Source organism: Vanellus vanellus, assembly GCF_965231255.1.
Source record: "Vanellus vanellus genome assembly, chromosome: 1".
NCBI lineage: Eukaryota > Metazoa > Chordata > Aves > Charadriiformes > Charadriidae > Vanellus > Vanellus vanellus.
In genome coordinates, this window is record NC_138905.1 from 21,049,241 (window position 1) to 21,074,025 (window position 24,785).

Consider the following 24,785-nt stretch of genomic DNA (forward strand, 5'->3'; position numbering starts at 1 on the left):
AGTAGTGTAGTAGAAAATGCCATTAAAAACTGCAAGCACAAAACCTGAAGAATTTAAAACTATCTTTACAAATTGAATTCTTTAGTCAGCTCCAGTTTATGTGATTTATGACATGTAAAACACACACAGATGATTGTAAGATACACGATTTAAGTGCCTGAATCACACATAGATCAATGGTATGTTGTTCAGGATCCAAGAAATGTTATGACTATAGAAAACCAGAAATATGTAGGACCATTTACTTGTAATTATCTTGGCAAAGACTACTTAAGGGGATTTAAGATGAGAATCTTTTTTCCTGAATTATCCCATAACAGAAACAGAAAAGATCCTTTAGTAAAATACTTTCTTACACATTTTCCATTTGAAGATTTCTATTCTCTCACCTACCAAATCATGATACAAATTAAAAGAAAATGCAAAGAGCTATTAAAAATTTGAATCAATAAAGATTATTTTAGTTTTCAACTTATACCATGAAAAAGCATGATCATTATCTATCAATATATTGCATCAAAAACCTAGTGCCTAGCATTCTTTCGGAGCAGCACAGCAGGACCTACAAAGGCAGGCTATTCCATTTCCTAAATGGAACTAACCACTTTTTCTTAAATTACTAGCTACAGGATTTTACGCAGAGCTTTTACCAACACATTTTATTTCTTCTTTGAAAGTAAATGTTTCCCTGTAATGGTGAGAACACAATTGCTGGGCATAGTATCCAAAGAAAAGGAAACGGATGGACAGGTGAACTTCGGAGCTCTCTTACCTAAGATTGTCCAGCAATCCTATTCTATTAAAAAGGAAACAAATCGTATGCCATTTATTTGCCTTTTACAGCTACTTAGAGAAATCAGTTCTTAATTTGTGCCTCATTCTAAGACAGGGAACGAAAACTGAAACTGAAGTTGCCATCTGAAAGAAAGATGAGGGCAGAAATGTTTACCAGAGATATGCCGCTCCCGAGGTGACATACAGTATGACACAGTGAACTGCAAGTCCTTGAGTTAGCCAGTTACTTCATTAAGTTACACAGCTGCATTTTTCCAGGCCTTTTGTACCTTGAGAGGTGTTTCACACAGGGACATGAAAACTTCAACTGATTCAGTATAAAAGATCCAGTGCTCACTACAGGCACAGAACAGCCTCCTTCAACGACAGCTCGCGCTGTACCTGAGAAAGTGCATGACCTGAATCCTTTCAGAGAGGGTAACATCACACTTAAAAATTTATTCCAGCCTAGCAAAAGTAAACAGTGCTTGCAATCCTAAGATTGTCTTCCTGGCCTCAATGAAAGGAGCTGCAAAGACAAAACAAGATGTTCCACTGCTCATGCAGTCAACCTGACAGTGCTTAAAGCCTTGTCAAGTGAAGATAATCAAGGGCTATTAAACGCCAACCCAGCTTTGCTATTCTCAGGCAGCACTGAACACAAAGAGTTAAAATAAGGCTGGACTTGCATACTCACATCTTTGTATCTAATCAGATGAATTTACAGTATATTTCCCCCCCCCGACCTAAAAAACTTTTATCTTAAAAAAAAAAAAAAACCACCAAAAAAACCAAAACACCCAACATTTTTCTAGAACTTGTGTGTCCTTAGCCGTTCTTATCTGCCAAATGTTAGTTCTCAACATCTGCTTTTGCCTCCATTTTTTTCCAGTGACATGTTGTTAGAAATTTCTGAGTGCCAGCTGTATTGTTACAGCTTTGAAGGGAGGGGAAAAGGGAAAAGTAAAGGAAAAAAAGAGAAAAAAGGAAGGAGGAAAGGAAAATGAAAGTGGGGGAGCATTACCATTTTAGGATAGCATGGCCTCACAAGGTCCAAGTGACAGCATGACCAATGAACACTATTTCGGTACCAACAAAATAAAAGCAACTTTGTTTCAAGTATTTTACCTATTCTTGAGTGATACATGTTTCTTTGTATGAGATACCTTCTTATGTGTACAATTCCTCTACGAGCACGGAAAAAAACTATGTCTAGGTACTGCAACGGGAAACACAGAAGAGAGACATCAATTAAAAATATCCCAAAATATTGTATCCCCAGGACTGGCTAAAGGATTCTTAGTCAGACGTGCCACTTGACACCATTTTTACTTGTCAAAATCATACAAACACTACTCAGCAAAATCAGTGGAAAAGCAAGGTCCAAAATTCAAGTCCCTAAATTAGTCCCAAGTTCCCTTATCAGTTGCATAACAGAGACAATAGGAAGAAAGTACAGTTGAATTTTTGGAAGAGACACACAGCTCACTACCAAAATTTCTGTTGATATTCTCATTAAAATTTATGTTCTTGTAATTATGGGGCATACAAGTTATACACAACTAGAATTGAGAAACATACAGTAAACTGATTACATTACAGTGCAAGAATGTTATTGTTCAAGTAGTCTACCTTAATTTCAAAGAAGTTTACTACGTTTTTCTGTCAACAACCAGAGTTCACAGAGTCTTCACTAGGCATCTGTATTTAAAGTACATTAATGCTGCCCGCCTCCTTCAACAAATAATGACTGCTGCCATCCTATGGGGTGTCCTCGTGAAACAAACAGCTGAAAAGCAGTTACTGTAAAAATGTAACTTGTAACACTACATTAAGTAATACAACCATATCCATTAAGTTCTTAAAAACAAGATGGTTAGGTTATAACTCACATCTCCTTATACTGGGTAATACTTAGGTCAACCTAACACTGATAAGACTGTAAAAGTTTTATAAACTTGAGCAATTACAAAATGCAAACAAACCAACCAACCTTTACTGGGATTAAGGTATATAAAGGTACACAAGGTATGTATTATATAAAGTGCCCTTTCTGAAAAATCACTGCTGTTACTATTTTTTTCCACTAAGTATTAATGCAATTTATTGCAACAGTTCCTATAGTGATCTAGCTAGAAAAAGAACTTCACTTCAAGGAATAAACTGAACAGTACAGCTTCACGTAGAAAGACAGCGAGCTAATAAAGCCAAGACGAGAAGATTAAACAACTAAGAGTCTTCAGCATATCCCAGATTTACAGGATTGTCTTTTCCTAAATCAGCTGGAGATGGGAGTTGGACTAGATGATCTCTAGAGGTCCCTTCCAACTCTGAAAATTCCATGATTCCGTGATACTGCTCTTACTTAGAAGATACTGAAGGGTTAGTTCATCAACGTTATGATTACAACCGAGATTGTGCATGTGAGAGACAAAATTAGCAATTTCAGTTTTAAAAGACTAACACTAAGTTTTCCCATAGCACGACCAGAGTGCCAGTTCCCAGACACTGTATCAGTAGAAATGCCTACACAATCTCTTCCATCTGAAAAGTATGTACAAGCATAGCCATGCACACAAAATCACAGCTGAAGCGTCATGTCTGCTGTACTGCTTCTTGCAGCAATTATTTCAATCCTACTTGGCTCAAGGATCCCTGCTTCCTGTTTGGCATTTCCAGGCAAAAAGGAAATCTTAGATGCTCCTGAATTTTGAAGTTTGCTCTGCCAGAACAGAAAAAGCTAGAAATATATCACAAATGGAGGATTAACAATTTACTATTTAGGGGTTTATGATTTAATATGCTTCCTTTACTCCTTCAGGTGAATATAAGCCATCGTAGAGGACAAGAATGAGACGTAACACTTACCCTGCTCACTTAAGAAGTAATCCAGAAATCAGAATTACATCTCAGGATGGAAAGATCCAGACAGCATGTATGATAGAGTAAAAGACTACATACGACCATAATTACTCTTTATGAAGGACCTCCCTCTACCCACGTAGCTATATAAGCTATTCTTATCTAGGGGAAAAGAGGGGAAAGAAAAAAAAAAAAACAGACACAAACAAACCCCTATACAAACATTTTCTGAGAGACATTTATCTTGCAGTCAATCATACTGTGAGAACCATCTGCCTCGCTCTCCACTCACAGTAGAATGAGCCCTAAGTCACCTGTATTCTTAACTTCAAGATTCAGTGCCCAAAGTTAGTGTTGAAGTCATTGGATTCATTTTTATGATCATTCTTCTCTTAAATCAGACTTGTAGGAGAGTATGTGGGGGTTGGACCAGATGACCTTTAAAGGTTCGTTCCAACCCAAACTATTCTATGATTCTACAATATTCCAAACAGGTCAAATACAATAGTGATTTGATCAACTCTGGTACCTTATGTACCTGATAACAAGGGACTTCATGATATCTAAGCATGTGAATTTGAAGGCAGGTCACCTATACTCAGCCCCAACACCATGGCAAGTGTGTTCTTAATTTATAAGCATAGTGTGGATCTCCAAATTCACTATTTCTTTTTTTAATACTTTAAATAAATCAATAAATCCCAGTTCGCTGTTTACCATCTGTACCACACAGAAAAATTAGTGCTAAATGCCACACATGAAGCGCATTGGGGACTATGACATTTTATTTTTTAGAAAGCCAAACCTGGGCCAAGAAATGAGCTAAGCATTCAAAAAAAATGAGAGGCCAGAACACAGTAAAAGGATCCACAATTCCTACAGCATAAAAACAGAAAGCTATTCAGAAAAAAATGTTATTATTACAGAAGATTCAGTTATACTAATCTTAGAAAACACAGCAATTGTCAGTTGGGTGCTAATAATTAATATCTTAAAAATAACTCAAAAGATAGCGCTTTCAAAGAAATTAACAGGTTTAAGACCCAAGAAAAATTTCTAAAATATTTATGTGCATTGCAACATACACACATCACACTTTACAAGCCCTGAAAAAGGACAAAACTCCTATTTATCTAGTTTTTCATCAAGTCTCACTGTTCACAGAATCACAGAATCACAGAATTTTCAGAGTTGGAAGGGACCTCTAGAGATCATCTAGTCCAACTCTCCTGCTAAAGCAGGATTGCCTAGAGCACATTACTCAGGACTGCATCCAGGCGGGTCTTGAACATCTCCAGAGAAGGGGACTCCACAACCTCCCTGGGCAGCCTGTGCCAGTGCTCTGTCACCCTCACCGTAAAGAAGTTTTTCCGTGTATTTGAACGGAACTTCCTGTGTTCTAACTTGTGCCCATTGCCCCTCGTCCTGTCACTTGGAACCAATGAAAAGAGCCTGGCTCCATCCTCCTTCAACCCACCCTGTAGATACTTGTACGCCATAATAAGGTCTCCCCTCAGCCTTCTCTTCTCCAGGCTAAAGAGTCCCAGCTCTCTCAGCCTTTCCTCATAAGGCAGATGCTCCAAGCCCTTAATCATCTTAGTTGCCCTTCGCTGGACTCGCTCCAGCAGTTCCCTGTCCCTCTTGAACTGGGGAGCCCAAAACTGGACACAGTATTCCAGTTGTGGCCTCACCAGTGCAGAGTAGAGGGGGAGAATGACTTCCCTCGACCTACTGGCCACACTCTTCCCTATGCAGCCCAGGATTCCATTGGCCTTTTTGGCGACAAGGGCACATTGCTGGGCCATGGATAATTTACTGTCTACCACAACCCCCAGATCCTTCTCCTCCAAGCTACTTCCCAGCAGGTCAGCCCCTAACCTGTACTGGTGCCTAGCATTCTTCCTCCCCAGGTGCAGGACCTTGCACTTGGTTTTGTTGAACCTCATTAGGTTCTTCTCTGCCCAGCTCTCCAGCCTGTCCAGGTCACGCTGGATGGCAGCACGGCCCTCTGGGGTGTCAGCCACCCCACCCAGTTTGGTATCATCAGCAAACTTGCTGAGGATACACTCTGTCCCCTCATCCAGGTCATTAATGAATATATTAAACAAAATAGGACCAAGTATTGACCCCTGGGGGACACCACTGGTTACAGGCCTCCAACTAGAGTATGTACTCTAGTACTCAAGAACAAGTAGTTCTTGAGTATGTTGCTCAAAATTCCCTCTGTTCCAATAATATAAATCAATAGGCAAAGCATTTTTAATGGTGAGGAAGTTAATACTATGTATGGTTCTTCAGATGAAATAAACCCAAAAGGAATATTTATTCTCTTCAATGCCATTGCAATTGCTGACTGGTATAAAATAGTTTCCTTCCCCCTCTTTCTGCCTTATGCACTTATTTTATTCCACATGTATTACAAAAGTCCTCTCCTCTTTTTCAAAAATTTTCCAGAAATTAAATTGGCAAAAATTTTAGTAGGGCTGCCAGAATTCCTGTATAAAGCTTCAGTGGCCCAAATACAAATAAAGAAATGCAGCATTCAAGTTTTTTTTAAATTTCTCTCCTTAATTTGCCTGATTTTCTTAGCAAAGTTTCTCCGTGGCCTACCATCCCATTAAAAAAAAAAAAAAAGTCACCAAAACAAAAAATATTGTCAAAACCAAGCAAAAAAAAGCACTAGCACCCCACCCTCCTCAATAATTTTAATAGTGTTCTATTCAATATTTGCTTTCTCAGCTTTCTCTTTTTCTTTGGTACTTCTGGGCTGCTGTGCAGCCTGTTTTTATCGTGACAACTCAGCTGTCAAGCTCCTTTAGTACCTGTGTCTGTACTGACAAATTTAACAACCCAGGGGATAATTCCTTTTAGGCCTTCACAATCTCCAATACTTTGTTTGCATATACACCTTAAAATGTTTTATGTTTTCAAACTCCTTGAAAGCAGGCAGCTGAAGTTTCTGGACATTGCTAAGTGCTTAAATAACTAAATTTCACATCAGAATTTACAGGAAACAATCACTATGCATCTAAAGAAAAAAAGAAAACAAAAATAATAGGTTTAATTCAAAGAATAAGGACTCTGGATCTGTCAGTAGATTTAGTCAAATTACTGCATTTTACTCATGAATATATATGTAAACACCATCATTCCCGTCTATGTTAACAAGACAAGTAATTATGTCAATTTGTTTCTTCACTGAGCAACTTCTAGTTTAGTTTGTTACTTAGAGGACCCAAGTTATGTTCTTAGATATGCATGTTTTACTTTCAGTTCTTCTGTTTAGAGAATGGTAATTGAACACTGCACATACGAAGCTTGACTTTAATTAAACTGGCCTGTGCTCCAGAGAGCCAAAGTTTTACTGGAAATCAGGTATTGAAGAATTCAAGAAATCACCTGATTTCCATTGCACCCCAAATATAATCTCTATACTTATCACACCAAATAAAATTAAGCGGTCATTGCTACAGTATTAAATTATATCAAATGCAAGTGGAATTCATACACAGGTTACTTGCAGATGGTTCTTAAGTACTGTCAAACATTTTGGGTAGAAACAAAGTCAGTCCAACATTTACTAATAGATTTAATAAGGTATTTATATATATATATAATATACATATATTAATATATTTTATAAGGTACATTTGTCATATACTGACAACTGCATGCAAAGTATATATTAAGAAATGATAAATTCCCCCACCCCCAAAAAACCCTGTGCTTTTTACTGTGTTAAATACTCTAATTCAGTGATCCGTGATATAAATATTTGTTTACATCCGTTTCAGTGCCTTGAGAAAATCTGTGTAGCTGGAAACAAGAATACTACTAAGTAAATGATGATTCACTGAAATATTCTATTACTGCTATTTAGCCAAGAAGTAATAGAAAACTAACATACTGCACCGTAATAAACGCTATTTGTAACCCTAATTCTATGGTAAATTAAAGTGATTGCTTCAGAATAGTATATTCTAAATATTTAGTTTCTAATTAAAATAGAGGGTACCAACACAGTAACCATCAGTTATTATCCTAAATTTATGAAAGCTCAAAGGTGACTGATAAAAACCAAGAACAACATGAAAATTTAATCTGGACCTAATCTAGTATTTTACACTCCTCAAAAGGCATCATAAAACAGTAATTTGTTCCAGGAGTTTATTTTATCTATACAAAACTGATAGAGTCAAATTTTTAAATGGTTGGTAAAATCTACCTTCTATCTATTAATCAGCTTTATTTTTCTCAGATGTAATAACTGCACCAACTAATTTCCTGATGAAAAGGATTCATCTTTGTAACAAAAGAGTAAGTATGCAAAGGTTATTTTGAAAAAGCCACTCAACTTGTCGCAGTTAAGATTTGATATGCCTAAACTTCAAGGATCATACATCAATCTCTTACGTGACCAAAATTTCCTAAGTAAAACAACTTCTCTTTTTGAAATTGCTAGGTACTATATAAAGCAAAACCAAGATACATCAAGTACATATAGGAAATTTTTAAACACATCTCTCCACTATGTAGTTGTCAGTTTCCCCATACTGACCGTGTGGAAAGATGTGCTATATATGTAAGTGATAATGCCCTAGTAGAACACTATGGAATTAAAATTCAAGGTTACATTACACTATCGGTTCATATTTTTTAAACAAGGATTCACATATAAAGGGAGGTCAGAGTACAAAAATCTATTTCTGAAAAAAGTTAGTATTTCAATAATTATTTTGTATATGAAAACCAATAACATATGGGACACCATAGTTACAAAGCAGTGTGCCATGGATGCTGTATTTGTATTTACTGAAACTAAAACTGGCAAGCGCATCAACCTGAAATGTCATTCAAGAGAGCATAATAAAAGGCAGTCTATAAGAATAACAAAAGATATGAGAATAACATCAGACAAAGCAGACGTGGTTTTACTTCACTAGGTATGCTTTATAGCTTTCTTTTGAACTTATGCATACATGTAAGTCACATGAAAAGGGGAAACGTTAAAGAAACTAAATAAGGTGAGGGACAAAACAACAAGGCATCCTTAAGTAACGGCAAAACCCCCACAGTGGTTATGTATAGTTAAGGAAGAAAAAAAGATGTGACAGCGCAGCTCTCAACCACTTTACAATGTCAATGTTTTGTATATTAAGCAAAGTGCTTTTTAATGACTTTTTTCCTATATCCACTAGAAATGAAGATATTTAACATTCATACCAGTCAAAGAAAACCGTGCAGTAGTAATTAATTTTCAAGTACAGTGATTGCTCATGAAGTTGCTAACTCCCAAGAACACATGTAAGAAGCCTGAAGCACGCCTTTTCTATCATGGTATGACTTTGGAGGGAAAGACTTATGTCTGCTGAATTCTTTTGAATAAAAGCATTTTTTACTAGCAGCATGAAATTAAAATTTAGCAAAAAATATCCAAATAGAAAAAAAAAAATACTTTACTGTATACATCATCTTGTTTATTTTTATCAGAACACAGACACCTACATGAATCAACACCAGTTTGCATATGCAAAAGTAAAGCAATTCAACTGGTTTTAAATCTTGGAAAGCATCTGAGGTTTGTGCTAGCTTCCTGCTGAATCGTAGCTGAAAATCGCTGCCAATTGCAAATTGCTTAAAATAGTGTGGAGACACAAGTTTGAAAATAACATGAGGAATAAAATCTCCAACATGAAAGTATAACGTTTGGTTGCGAATGGAAAAAGAATCACAGAAATACAATTTGATAAAGTGACATATCTGTACTAACCATATATGTTTAAAAAAATATGTACTATTAAAGAATAACCAGAAGACCTTCAGGTGAATTTCATTTGGCTAAAACATTTCAATTCACATAAACAGTCTCTTCTTGAACAAGCAATGCCTCCTGCATTAGTTCTACAACATTTAATTCTGTGCATATCTTCATTAGCATCAGGAAGAGGCTACAGAATTTTATTTTAAGAATTTTTTAAAATAATTCTTTTAATAGTTTCAATTTTATTCCTGTTACTAGCCTACATATTACATTAAAAAAACCCTAGAAATTCTGAAATGGGAAGAGTGCTAAAATTAGAACAAACTAGCCATTGTTTGGGCTGATTTTTTTTGTTGTTTTGAAGATAATCAAAAGCATATTTGTCCACATGCACTTAACTCCACAGAGAGAAAAGGAACAAAATGAAAGATTTTAAATGTATTCAGAAATCTGGGGGGGTTGCAGTTGTTCTTCTTTTGTTTGGTTGGGTTTTGGTTGGTTGGTTGGGTTTTTTTCCCCTCCAATAATTAAGTCAGTTGTCCTATATAATAAAAACATCATTTTCCCAAAGAAACACAATTAATAATGTTTAAGATACAAACTTCAAGGAATTAGTACTAATTCTTGTTGTGATCTAGCACAAAATGATTCACTGTGCATGTGATAAAACGCAATCTATATAAAGGTACATAATGAAATTATCTAGACTAAAGACTGGTGAATTGGCATATTTGGGAACCAAAGCTTTTTGTATCATTAACAAAGATTAACCCCTTTCTATCATCATGCTACCTTCACATGATTCCTACTTCAGAATTAAAGTACCGGATCAAACCTACACACTCATTCTAAGCTGTTATGAAAAGGAATGGAAACCGGGACTCTCCAAAGAGGCGAAACAAAGAAACAAAAATATAAACCAAAACACTCCCCTAACACCCTTGTACCAAATCTTACTTATCATTTTCTCATGTTATGATTCCAGTGTTATTTCTCCTCCTCACTTATTAAAAAAAAAAAAAAACAACCAAAACAATAAAACAAAACACCAAACAAACAAAACACAACCAGACAAACAAACCCTCCAACAAACCAATCCACCCAAAAAACCCCAACCCTCCCCCCCACCAAAAAAATCCACAAACAAAACAAAACACAAAAACCACAAGCAGCTTTGGGAGCACATCTTCACAATAAACGTTCATATTAAATTCCTATATCTTTCATTCAATAACACAAACCCCCATGTTTTTCTCATACCTACATATGAGTTTATCAACATGACAATGAAACAGAGTTATTTATTTCAAAGGCAATATAAAAGTCATAGCAGTGGCCATGGATAACATTAAGGAAATCTATTTAAGTAATTGCCTTATGCTGCTGTTCTTCCTCAGAGGATTTTATTCTAAATTCTCCAATAAATAGAACTATAGTTTGGTGAGAAAAAAATGTAACTAATGTCTTCAACTGTATTGCACCAATGTAAAGATAGCTTTTTTTTTTTTAAATGTTCTTTACTGAAGTCTTCTTACGAGCATAATCTTACACTCAGATTATTCAACTTTAAATAAAGTGCACAAATTAAAGAAAAGAAACACAGGAAATGTCATTATACTTTGGGATTTTAAACACTTCCATAAAATACATGGGTATACAAAGCACCTCACACACAGTCATCAGTTTCAAAACATGAATATACACTTGGAGTAACACTACAGCAAAATAAAGTCATACATGGAACATATATTTTCCATGGTCCTCCTTATACGAGTTTTAGTTTTGGCACCATATATGATGTTTCCATGTAATTTAACAGTGAATTTCCAAGAAAGCAGCTGATTCACTATTCCTATTGGTTGAAACAAAATAGAAAACAGCTAAAAAAAACCCACACCCACCCACACATGTAAACTTTTGCTAAAGTGAAAAGTGCTAAACCATTGCTAAAGTGAGAACTGTGAAAAAGTAAAACTTGTTTCACTAAGTCTAATTGTATAGGGCCAACACAAAAATGAATCGGTAATTTTCTGAACTGCAACTACATCTGATTACTCAACTATGAGGAAGAACTGTTCAATGCTAAAATCTGAAGATTAACACGTATGTCAAAAAATTAACAGGTATGTTAACTTTCGAGATGCATCCATTCAAGTAAGTTTTGTAACATTTACCTGTATCCAAGCGCTTTACAGGGGACTCATCATCAACCTCAGAATCTCCACATGCACTCCTTGATCTTTTCCTTGGGTGCAGAAGTGTCTCCAACCTTGGAAGGACTACAGACAAAAAGGTTTTGGTCCCTAGCTGTGGAGAAGTTGGCTGGGTTTCAGTGTTCTTTGCAGACTTTTGGGGGCTTATACTTTTCGATTTGCAGAAGAGAATGGATGTACGTCTGTTTACATCAGTTGATGACTCAGCTACAGCAGAAACAGTCGACTCATTGAGATTACTGTCAAGTAAGTGTTCTGGAGTGTGTCCATTTATTTCTTTCTGAATGGAAGTGCTATATAATTCATTATCAAATTTTACTCTTTTGTAAAGCTTACTCTGCTCTGGATTGAGTTCTACTGGTTTGAGGGTTGGTGGTTCTGAATTAGTCTCCAAGTTTGAAGGAAGAGGTAATGCATCTGATGGTTCAAGTTTAGGGGGAGATTTATCTCCTGAAAAAATTATAAATAGAGTGTGATTTTTGAAAACTTGTAGTTATAAAGTCTATTATAAAACTCACTATAAATGTGCAGCCCACCAAATAAATTGTTGTTTGGAAACAAAGCATAACATTTTAAAAACAAACCTTGTCTAGCAACAATCTGTCCTAGTTAGTAGTTCCTACTTTTATACTGGGAAGGTAACATGGATAGAAAAGTAGGTGTTTATAGTTGGTGTTAACAATTCACACCTGGATAAATACTTTTTACTTCTCATGCAGTTATGTTAGTTTCATTAACTAAAAACTAAGAAATCTATTTTTTTTAATAGAAAGCTAGGGTGGTGGATGATTATCTGTTAAATGCAATTACACTGCCATTCAAGTAGAATTTTTGATAAAACACATTTTTACCAATTTCACCTTACCAATATTCACCTTACCTGCCTAAAACAAATTTTAACACATAAACATTAAAAAAAAAAGGTATTTGTAACCTGATCTGCTAGACTGAGCTAAAATGTCAATAAAGTTACAGAAAGGCAAGATTTGCAATTCTGCTTTTTGTGGCTAGAGGTTTTATCTACCAAAAAGAAAAAGAAATAAAAAAGGGGAGGAAAAAAAAAACCACCCCACCCCAAAGTCTTGCAGCTTGAGTAGCCACTAGTTGGCACATACACACTTGGCAATGCAGACTAGACAGGAGAAATCAGAAAAACCACCCTCTGCCTTTTTTTTTTTTTTAAAGCCATGATCATGTCCCAGTTAATCCAAATAATTCCATGCTGGGAAAAGACAGAGATACAACTGTGAGCATATAAAGCTAATTTCAGTTTTTCACCCCAAGTGATGGGAAAGAAAATAAACACTTTAGTGTTGCAGCATTCCCAAATACAAGTAGAAGGACTTCCTAACCCATAATTATCAACTCAAAAAGATGTTAAAACCTTCTTTCTAGCTCCCCAAAAAATATTTTAAAATATTAATTAGTAAGAAGAGAGAAGATGCTTATTCTAAAGTAACTGTACGAGACTAACACAATATTTATGTTATCACATGAAATTTTAAAATTTATTTTTCCATGCCACCTGAAAAAAGGTATAAAAACACAATGGTTTAAACCCTGTTTCTGTACTGGATTAAATATTATCTCTATATTGTTTTGGTTTTGGCTCAGCAATGCTTACTTGGAAATCCATGACTTCTAAGTGCAGAAAGATCTCTGCCCATTGTTTAAGGTTTAATCAAACAATAGCATAGTTCATATTAAAAACATATTGTTAAAACAAACTGTGACTATGCTCACATCTTTTGAAGGCAGACAAGTATTAGAATTAGACATTTAAAATGAAAATTACAGTCAGATAACCACATTTAAGTACCACCAATTAAAAAAGCCTGTAGTTTAGCATGTCCAAGGTGACTGTTCTTTGTGAACAAATTATGATTTTCTTACAATTAATTAGAAAATATTCACAAAAAGACTTAATCACAGAAAAACACCTGAGAACTATTTAGACACTAAAACCTGAGTTTCACGGGGTTTTTCTGGTACCATATTTTTCACATGCTCAGAAACTGAAAACAGAATTGCAAGGGGATAATTTACAGCTCTTCTAAAAGTCAGCTCCTGTAGAGATCCTGGGCACAGGATTCTACTCCTTTCCTCATCTTCCATTTTGGCAATTTGTTTTCTTTACTCCTCTAGGTACCTTCCATTTCAGAATCGAAACTTGAACTAATGACTATTACTCTTCACCAGATCAGAATTGAAACAACAATGCCAATCAACTCTGGATCATGCTCTTCATTATGTTTTGGTTTTGTTTTGTTTTGTTTTTAAAGTGTGCTGTAAATATAAGAAAACAGATACTGCTCACTTTGGGATTTATTTTTTTTTTTGCACAACAGCTGCAGTGAAAGGCTGTATCATAAAAATGTTAAGCTACAAGTAAAAAAGTTAGTGTATTCATTATCTGCCAGAAAGTACATTCCTAAAGAACTATATTCACTACCATTATCACTTGAAGATTAAAAAAAATGCCCCAAATTTAAAAAAAAAAAATCATTAAATGCTTTAAGAAAACAGCTTCAAAACAAGTTAAGCACGCTCAATCACGTACACTTTTTCTACTGTTGTCTTTCAAGTCTCAAGCAAGTTATATGTTTGAAAAGCATTCTCTCAGTCACACTGAGTTTAAACACCAAGTTGCTGTTTGAATGGCAGTTAAAGACAGGCATTTTTATTGACTTCCCTTTTCAAAAATGTTGATAGCATCAAGCTGCACCAGACACAAACTGTTTTATTTATTATCATGCTTCCACTTTCCCTTGATCTCTTTCCTCACCCCATTCAATACAGTTTTTATAAATGAAACATCTCTTAACTCTCCTAAAGAAAAACAGGTTAGCTTTTTAGAGAACAGCTGATTGTAAAAAAAACTCAATAGAATTTTTTTTTTTTTTAAGAGACTGGATTTTCTTTGCATCTTTTAAAAATGAGCAATAAAGACCTCAGTAACTGATTTAAAAGCTAAAAAAGTAAATATGATATCCAACTGAAATATAAAGTTAGGTCTTTCTAGTATATTGCTCTCATTGAAATTAATGGGAATTAGCTAAGAGCAGATACAGTTCCAAAACCAATGTTTTGAGGAGGAAGAGAAGCACAAGAGGAAGGGCTGGTTAGATATGGCTGACTTGATGCTACAACTTGAAGTTTGTTAAGTCCTATCAGTAGTTAGCTTTATTTTAAAAAGAAAGACAAAAACCCCAAACCTACTCCACCCTCCCCAGAATCTGGAGTAGAGAATAAAAAAGAGCTACAAGAGACAGAACAACGGCCAGAGTTTTCAGCACCACTGACCTAGGCTCACATGATCCCTAATATGTATTTTGGTATTTGAGTGGATTTCTGAAAGTACAAAGATGTTTTCCACTCAGGCATTTCTGATTCCTTTTCATATGAGATTGATTGTACTTTCATTTCTTAACACCTAAAAAACCTTGCTACTGTGAAAAATAATAAGAGGGAGGTTTTGTTTAAATAGATCTTTCTCATATATGTAAAATATCTGTTTTGATTAAGTGGCTATTTGTCCATTTAAAAATTAAACATAATATTCATTTATTTAAGTCTTTAATTCACATGATAAAGCACCTGACTGATGAGGTTCAGAACAGTACTGATTTAAACATGGTTTAAAATCTTACCTTCTTCTTCTCCATCTTGTTCTAATGCTGCACCTTCTTCTTCAAAACTTCCAATACCTGATTCTATTTGAGGAGCTTGGTTGTGTTGCTGACTTAGTTTGTTGCGAATAATGCTGATTTCTTTCTTTAACAGCTTTGCTCTTTTGCTCCTTGACCCACTGGATTTCATTGCACAGGTGAGATCAAGTTTTTCTAGTAACTCTCTCAGCTGTTCTTCCAAGGACATGTGCACTCTGTTTGCAGGATTCAGTAACCTATCCACTGAAGTCAAAATACGTATAATTGAAAATGTGTTAGTTTCCCAGAATATTAACAACTATAATACCAGCAGGAGGGGGAAAAATATATATTAAAAAAAATAATCACTTGATAGAATTTAAAAAGTCATAAAAAAGCTACTTAAGACTAGAGTCTTCGTAGCTTCACCATTACCAGTGAAGAAATGTTGAAACCAATTCCTACTACATAATTATTATTCTTCTTGATCAGCACTCTGTTCAAGAAAACTAAATAGTAGTGCAAAGAATTTAAAGGTCAGAAGGAAGACATAATTAATCCTTCCCACCCTAACAGATAATTTCCTTCTTGTAAAAGAGAAGGGAAAGATTATGGTTGTAAGAGAAACATGTTAATTATTCTCCTTTACTGCCAAAACCTCAGAAAACTGATATGTATGTCAAAAGAAATCATTTTAACTTCCAGTATTACAAAAGTGCTTTATTTTTTAATTTAGAGGTTACTTATGAATGTGCTTAAGTTTATGCACACTGGTAGTCATTTTCCATGACTTATAAGCATATACATTCTTGTGAAAGAAAGTTCGCAATGTAAAAGCCTTTTTAATGTATGTTGTTAAATTAGGCTCTGGCATTGTCAAAAACAGAATCTTGGTAACATTATTTTCTCACAACAGATCTAGCAGTACAGAAATGCTTCAACCCTTCTAGCAATGTTTTTAATGGAGGGTGAGGAAATCTAGCCAGTAAACTGAACAGCAACAATTTTAAACATCTGTATGGAACGTACACACAGTGTGTAATGAAGAAAGCAACTTTTAAAAATAATCCAAAAACATCTTACCATCTTCCCAAGAGAAAGGCTGAGGTGACTCAAGTTTAGGCCGTTCAGGTAAGTGCATTCCAGTTTCATTATTATAACCGATTCCTTCAGCATCTCGCCTAGCTTGCCTGAGAACCACACCTCCTTGATCTCTTAACCGCACTGCAGCTCTATAGAATATTGTATCTTTTGCATTGTATTTCATACAGTTATCTATTATAAGATTGAAGTCTTCTTCAAACTCATTGAGGTTTTTATAGCCTTGAGCATCTAACCGTTTTCGCATGGTAGAGAAATCCATAGGATGCTTAATATGATCCAAATAGTCTGGAACCTTTGAAAAATATTTAAAACACAAATGGGTAAAATTATCTTATTACAGACAAAGTAACATTACCTATTAACTGACTCACATTTTTTACATATTTTTCTAACACCTCAAATCAATAACTTCAAAACATAGCTTAGAATTGCACATCTTGATACTGCAAACATCTGCACGCCAACAGAGGTTTACGTATTACAGCATTCTGCATCTTTGGTAACAAGCTGGAGCTCTACCAACAGATGCTGAAACTACATGTTTTTAGAATTCTGTGGGTTTATGTACATATTATACATGTATTCATGTATACACATATTTATAAATCTATGTATTTATATGTATGTACAACACATACATGTGTATGTAGTATATGCACATGTATATATACACATAGACATATCTACATGTTATTTACACACATGTATAAATGTGTTTTATACGTACGTATGCACACATACACACACGTACACTCTAAGTCTACCTAGTTTCCCAGTGCATGAAAAGGAATTTGACCTCCAAGTAAGAAGATAGTATCCATACTTCAATTTTTAAGACACCCTTCAAGTTTGCCTTATCAAAAAATCTTATCACAAATGACCAATATGTATTCCTGTTACTCTGTACAAGTATTTCCCAGAAATTACTTTGGTATATGAGCATAAACAGACTTTCATAGCAGTTAGTCATAACTCATTACGTAAATTATCAGAATAGATGGAAAGGCAACACTGCTCCCAACTCCACATGCAATGATTTGTTTCTTGTACGTTAGTGCCATCAAGCCATATCTAAACATAAGGAAATACAGCTTAAAACATACCTCTTTAAGGTTCACTGGCTGAGCAAATATACGAGCAGAATCCTTTTCCTGCAGCTGATCCAGAACTGATCGCAGAAGTACAGTGAATGGAGTAAGCTGAAGTTCCATAGCAACCTGCTCAATCTTGACCTAAAGAAGTAGTAATTATCAAACTGAGCATTCTTCATTAACATACTGTTTTCAAGTAAGTTGTTTTGAAGCAGTAGTAAAGTACTTCATATATGAAACAATATAAATATACTTTAAGTAACTGAGTTCAACGCTACCTTCAATATCATCAGTTGGCACTTACCTGACATACATTTTCAGCAGATGACTTTACCAAAAAAAAAAACCAAACCAAAAACATTCTCATCCCTTCATTGTAGACTCAAATTCAACTCTAGCTTCTCAGAACACAATTTTATATTTTATCTATAAATGAATTTTGTTCCATTTTTTAACTGTACTCCTTTGCTTTCAAAAGGTGTTACATAAGTACAGCTTCATATTTTGCCAACAATGTGAAAATAAGAAAAATAATTTAATAAGAAAAATAATAATTTAATCAGAAAAATAAGGTAACCTGTTTAAAATTAAATTTTAGTTGTAGCACCACGTTCAAAGTGTAAAAAGAGAATGCGATGAACATTTACAGGCTACACAAAACCAAAACAAAGAGTAAGTTTCAAGACAATGTTCTATGTAAATTCCAAGAAAGTAATTTAACAAAAAAACAGAATCAACAACATCTTCAAATACTCAATCGTCGTACATTGAAACTTTCTTGTTACGGCAAAAATAAGTTATTAATGACACATTAATGGTGTGTATATATATAAACACACACACAAAGTGTACACACACAAACACGCACATAAAACACGTGTATAAATAATACATGTGCATAGCAAGCGATATGTGAATGTACAGGAATGATGAATGGAACTCCAGAAAGTACTCGTTCTGCTTTCACAGTTGTTATATAAAATATTATCTTTCTGCATTATTGCTTCCTCAAACCTTCCAGCAATCTTAACTCTAGAATGTTGTAGACATATATGCAGCTTTTTTTTTTTGGTGACAGAAAAATAAAAGTAACCCTCAATATAGGCACATGTATTGGGAAAACCTGATGAGATCAAATTTTCTACAGTTCTTCAGAAACCAAGTGTCTTTGCAAGTCCAACAGAATGACTTGTTAAATAAGTTCTCTACACTAATGCACACAGTGTGGGCAACAAACCAGAGGAGCTGAAAGCCACCGTGTTGCTAGAAGGCTGGGACCTAGTTGCCATTACTGAAACTTGGTGGGATGAATCCCATGACTGGAGTGCAGCTATTGAAGGCTCCAGGCTGTTCAGAAGGGACAGGTGAGAAAGGAGGGGAAGAGGCATTGCCTGCTATGTCAAGAAATCGATAGAGTGTGAAGAGCTGCCTCTGAAGAACAGCCATGAACAGATGAGCTAAGTCCCTCCCACTGTAAGAGAAGATCAGGTTTGTGACCACCTGAGGAACTTGAACATACACCAGTCTATGGGACCTGATGAGATGCATCACAGAGTCTGGAGAGAACTGGCTGATGTAGTTGCCAAACCACTCTCCATAATGTTTTAAAAGTCATGGTAGTCAGGTGAAGTCCCCAGTGACTGGAAAAAGGGAACCATTGCATCCATTTTTTAAAAAGGATTGAAAGGAGGACCCTGGGAACTACCAACCTGTCAGCCTCGCCTCTGTGCCTGGGAAGATCGTGGAACAGATCCTCCTAGAAGCTATGCTAAGGCACATGGAGGACAGGGAAGTGATTTGAGACAGCCAGCATGGCTTCACCAAGGGCAAGTCCTACTGGACCAACCTAGTGGCCTTCTTGAGAGTCCACCTCAGTGGACAAGGGAAGAGCTACGGATGTAATTTATCTGGACTTCTGTTAAGGCCTTTGACATGTGCCCCATAACATCCTTCTCTCTTAACTGGAGAGATACAGATTTGATGGGTGGACTGTTCAGTGGATGAGGAATTGGTTGGATGGTCACATCCAAAGGGTAGTTGTCAACGGCTCAATGTCATTGACATCATGGTGCCCCTCAGGGGTCCATTTTGGGACCAGTACTGTTCAATATCTTCATCAATGACATAGACAGTGGGATTGAGTACATCCTCAGCAAGTTTGCAGATGACACCAAGCTGAGTGGTGCAGTTGACATGCCTGAGGGATGGGACACCATCCAGAGGGACCTGGACAGGCTTGAGAAGTGGGCCCATGTGAACCTCATGAGGTTCAACAAGGCCAAGTGCAAGGTCCTTCACCTGGATCAGGGCAACCTGCAATATCAATACAGACTAGGGGAAGAAGGGATTGAAAGCAGCCCTGAGGAGAAGGACTTGGGGGTGTTGGTGGATGAAAAACTGGACACAAGCGAGTAACACCCACGTGCAGCCCAGAAAGCCAACCACATCCTGGGCTGCACCAAAAGAAGCATGGCCAGCAGGTCGAGGGAGGTGATTCTGCCCCTCTGCTCCGTTATCATGAGACCTCTCCTGGAGTACTGCATCCATCTCTGGAGCCCTTAGCACAGGAAAAACATGGACTTGTTGGAGCGGGTCCAGAGGAGGGCCACAAAAGTGATCAGAGGGATGGAACACCTCTCCTACAAGGAAAGGCTGAGAGAGTTGAGGTTGTCCCACCTGGAGAAGAGAGGGCTCTGGGGAGACCTTACTGCAGCCATCTAGTACTTAAAAGGGGGCTTATAAGAAAGTTAGGGACAAACTAAAACTTGCAGGACCTGTTGTGATAAGACAAGAGATAATGGTTTTAAACAAAAAGAGGGAAGATTTAGACCAGACAGAAGGAAGAAATTTTTCCACAAAGATGGTGGTGTAACACTAGGCCAGGTTGGTGGTAGGTGCCCCATCCCTGGAAACATTCAATGTCAGGTTGGAAGGAGCTCTGAGCAACCTGATCTAGTTGAAGATGTCCCTGCTCACTGTAGAGGAGTGGAGTAGATGAAATTTAAAGGTCCCTTCCATCCCAAACCATTCTATGATTCTATGATAATTCCATGTATTTCAAAACAGTTTGGGTGAGTGCACACATGCCCGTTTGTTTCTTGATCTACCAATGAGGATTAAAAAACAAACACTGCAATCTTTCTGTTGCAAAAACTGTGTGTGAGAATACTTAAACTATCTTTCCTTGAGAAAGTTTCAACAGATTGAAAGGTACTTCATTTACCTGTTCTCTTTTTAATTTTTCACGTTTACGTATAAGTTCAATCAACAAACGCGCTCTTTCAAGATCATGGCGCAGCCTTTGCCAGTACTTCAATTTTTCTTTTAAGGCTTGCATTTCTTCATCATCTTCTCTCTAAGAAAAGAATCAAAAGGTTTTCATGAAATGAAAAATGCTAACCTCTTTTTATAAGCTAGTTTTATGCAATTACAGAACATATTCACAGGAAAGGAGAAACTACTGTCTTATAGTTATGGCACTTGCTCATAAGCTTCACACTGCAACACAAGAAAGCCTCTGGCCAGGCTATCTTCTTGAGTTTCTCAACTGTCTAGCTGAAAACAAAATCTACAAACTGAAAAGCAATCCTATGGTGAAGGCTATTTACATCAGAAAAAGCAATATAGCAAACAGCAACCTAGCAGTATAACAAGCTGCAAAATAAGATTTGTTATTTTCACATCAGAATCCAAACCATCATTAGCTTCTTCAGAAACTCAAGCCTAGTAGAAACAAATGATTTTTGTGCTCAACACAGTCCACTTTCCCCGCACCCAGCGGAATTAGGACACACTTGTAACAGAAACAAATTATTATGACTTCTGAGGACAGGAAATGAAAAGCAGTTTAGGAAATAAAATAGCAACTTCAAATGCTTATCACAAATGGGTAATGCGGTAATACAACTTTTCAGTGAATGGATGAAAGAATTTAATTTACCCATTTTTAGGAAGAAGTATTTGAACACTTGCAGTATTTAGTTTGATTTGTACATACAGAAAGCAGAACCTTTCTCATTTGTTCTTACTATTTTTCATAAGTAGTAGTAGTATAGTGGAATACTACCAGTAGTATTCAAATGATATTGGTAATTCACCAGAAACAAGGTCATAAAAAAGTAAAAGTCCTAATATTAGTACCAAGTACACAAAAGAAACATCTGCTTTGGAAAATTACTACATTTAAAATTATTATTTTATAAAATAATCTCAGAAAGAGATACAAAGCTTTGTATGCTTGCCTGTAACTAGCATAATGAAATATACACTTGATAAGTAATTGTCGTGTTGGTTTTTTTATAAACTAAATCAAACAATTTCATAAGTTATAAAAAAAAGACAGGAGTAAAGAAAACTAGCTAAGCAGATGAACAATAATCGTTACGCTCAAAGCAAAAGCCTCCTTAACAGAATGATCATTTTAAAATATCGTAGGTCCTCTAAAGCAAGCTTATGCAATTTTTCAGACAGAAGGTTCTAAAAATAGAATTGCAAAAACTGGCAGTTTAAAAAAATATCTAACAGGCTTGCAAGTGCTATGATTCTACGATCTGCATCGTATTTTCTTGCTTTATGTACTTTGTAACAGTAAAGGCAAGAACCTGTGGAAGCCAGTTAGTTTTATTCAAATCTCTGACTTGACTGAAGTTGAAAATCCTTAACTATCAGCTATCTCTGTATTACGATATAGCAATCTGGAAACAACAGTTTGTTCCTCTTCAAAAAGAAAAAAAAAAAAAACAAAAACACACACATGCCCCAAAAGTCTGAAAAAACGTAGCTAGAAACTTCTAGTTCCCTTTCTTAATTATTATAACTACTGAGAGTTATCATTTGTTTTAAGGAGCTAAGTCTTGACTTAGACACATAATAATTTAACTGTTGAGGGTCAGAATAGTTCAAAGTAAATTCTGACAACTATTAATATGCACATTTTCAGTTCCTTGAAATCTCAAGAGAGAAACTCTCAAGAGAGTAAAGTCTACACTGCCACTAATTGCTGTTCTACAACCCTTCATCTCTGAGTACAGATCTCACGTATGGAAAAGTAAAATAACTGTTAACTAACATAGCTATACAATTTTTCCAGGACCAAAATTAAGTTGTGGCTATTGCTAAAAGTGGAAGGCTTGTCATCCCTTTGCTTGCAGCCATTCAGAGTCCGCTCTTTTGCCCTATGTAATTGCATAATTCATGAAACTGGGGAACTGATCCTGCTGAAAGCTAAGTCAACAAAACCATACTAGTTTTAGGGTGGGTCAGGAAACTTATACAGCAGAAAAAAAAATGTTACTTGTTACACTAGGTCTTTGGGTAGTTCATTACAGATTTAAGTATTTGGCTAAATCTGGATGTACAGTTGCACTTTTTTTTTTCTTTTAAATTTATTCCTTTCATTGAATCAGTTGTTTGACCAACTTCTTTCCATAAAATAGCTAGGTAGGTGTAAATCTGCAGATGTGACCCGAAGTATCAAGAGCACCTTGCTTGCTTTTTCTGCGTGCACACATACACTCCCTTCTTGAATGTCACTCCAGTTTGGGGATTAATAGCAAGGCCCAATTTTTTGACACTTCTATACGAAGGGATGTTGGCAGAAATGGTTATAATAGCTAAGATAAATCCCCTTTACCCTAACCTATTTATCACCTGACATACAACATATACCTTAATTAGATTAAAAGATCCAGGCAAACTGGAAAGAGCATGAGGTGCCAGCTTCCAGTATCTAACTAGTAAAAACTTGGACAAAACGACCCCCTTTCAAAATTTTTAGTTTTCAAAGCTTTCTGACAAGCAAAGTTCCTATTAACTTCACAGTAAAGAGTTGTTCTTCCAAATCTTTCTTTCTATAAACAAAGCCAGGAAGTTTCTTCTGGCTGACAACACAAGAAAAATTTAGAAAAACTCTGTGACATTTTCTGATGGACTTAGTTCTTGCTGAACACCAAATATTGTCTAAAAGAGCTAAACCCGACACATTTATTAATACTGAGGGAAGACGGAAAAACTTTTAAGTCTACCCACAGAACATGCATCAACTGAGAAGTGGTCTTCAGCTCCAACTCCCACCATAAGTACGTGACCAGTCTCTGCATACCAGCAGGAACACTGTCAGTGTACCAACACATCGCTCCTTATGCTGGATGGGAATACGTGGGGACAGCCTCACTCCCTACTGGGACTGTAACTTAGTATCAGCCAAACAAAAATAGAATTACAGTGATGAAACTGGATCTTCATCAATACAATTAGTTTTATTAAGAACCTCTGCTGGCACTTGTATGCTAATCAGTCAAAACCATTTCATGGTTGCAACTTGGGTTCTTACTGAAAGCTTCAGTGCAGAAACTGACCTCAGTCACCAGCATCTTCTACTTGGTTTCTCCAAACAGCTATTTTAAACCAACCTCACTCACTACAGCAGCAACAAGCTACTACACTTGAATTTCATGCCTTATTTTTATTCAAGCATGATGTTCTGACCTCTCACATAAAATAAGGAGGAAGAATTTTCCCATCTAGACTGAAAAAAAACAAAATAATCATCCGTATCTCAAAATTCTGAGGCGCTCTCACAATAACTATGCCACAGCTGTTTATTAAAGTCTTCATGATGGTTTGGCTTATACTTGGAGTAACAAAGATGACTAATTCATCAAATACTTTGCAGTTATGACTACTTTAATATGTATTATAGATACATACTGAGGATGCTATGGAGAAAACAATGTAATACACAGGACACTGGCTACTCACTGGAAAGCACTACCTACACATTTTTCATCAACTGAATCTTTTAATACTCAGCTTTTCTTGAAACTTGCTTTTTCTTTTCAAAAGAAAAAGTTAATTTCAATAAGTTTTTAAGAATAAAGTCTAAGGAGTGCAACTTTTGTTGCACGACTTCTGTGCTTGGTTTTACTACTTTTGAGGACTCAAGTTCATTGGAAAAAAAAAGTCTACTATCTGAATAAATTGCTTTCACCTATCATTAGGCAACTGCCAGACACCACTCTTCAGAATAAAAACTTCTCAGACAGAATTAAAAGATTAATCAAAGATTAAAAGTAGAATTTATAACCAAAAATAGTATTAAAATGGAGTAATACAGAAGCAATTAAAGAAAGATAAACAAGTGAGCAATTTATATTCAAAATTAATTCCACTTAAAAGGAATGCAGCTAAATTCCACCTAAAAGGAATTTGGGCATCTCAGCTATGAGGAAAGGCTGAGGTAGCTGGGACTGTTCTGCCTGGAGAAGAAAAAGCCCAGGGGGAATCTCATCAGTGTATATAAATACCTGAAGGGAGAGTGCAAAGAGGATGGAGC

The 24,785-nt window shown here is 36.0% G+C and overlaps 1 protein-coding gene across 1 annotated transcript in view; it reads right to left on the reverse strand.

Moving 5' to 3' along the window:
- Nucleotides 1–24,785, reverse strand: part of BRD1 (bromodomain containing 1) — a 65,731-nt gene that overhangs the window by 19,445 nt on the left and 21,501 nt on the right. The window contains exons 4-8 of the mRNA XM_082498980.1: nucleotides 20,676–20,807; nucleotides 17,465–17,593; nucleotides 16,341–16,653; nucleotides 15,261–15,521; nucleotides 11,572–12,060 (exon numbers count right to left, since the gene is read on the reverse strand). Of these exons, the coding sequence (XP_082355106.1) occupies nucleotides 11,572–12,060; nucleotides 15,261–15,521; nucleotides 16,341–16,653; nucleotides 17,465–17,593; nucleotides 20,676–20,807 (1,324 nt within the window). The remainder of the gene's footprint in view (nucleotides 1–11,571; nucleotides 12,061–15,260; nucleotides 15,522–16,340; nucleotides 16,654–17,464; nucleotides 17,594–20,675; nucleotides 20,808–24,785) is intronic.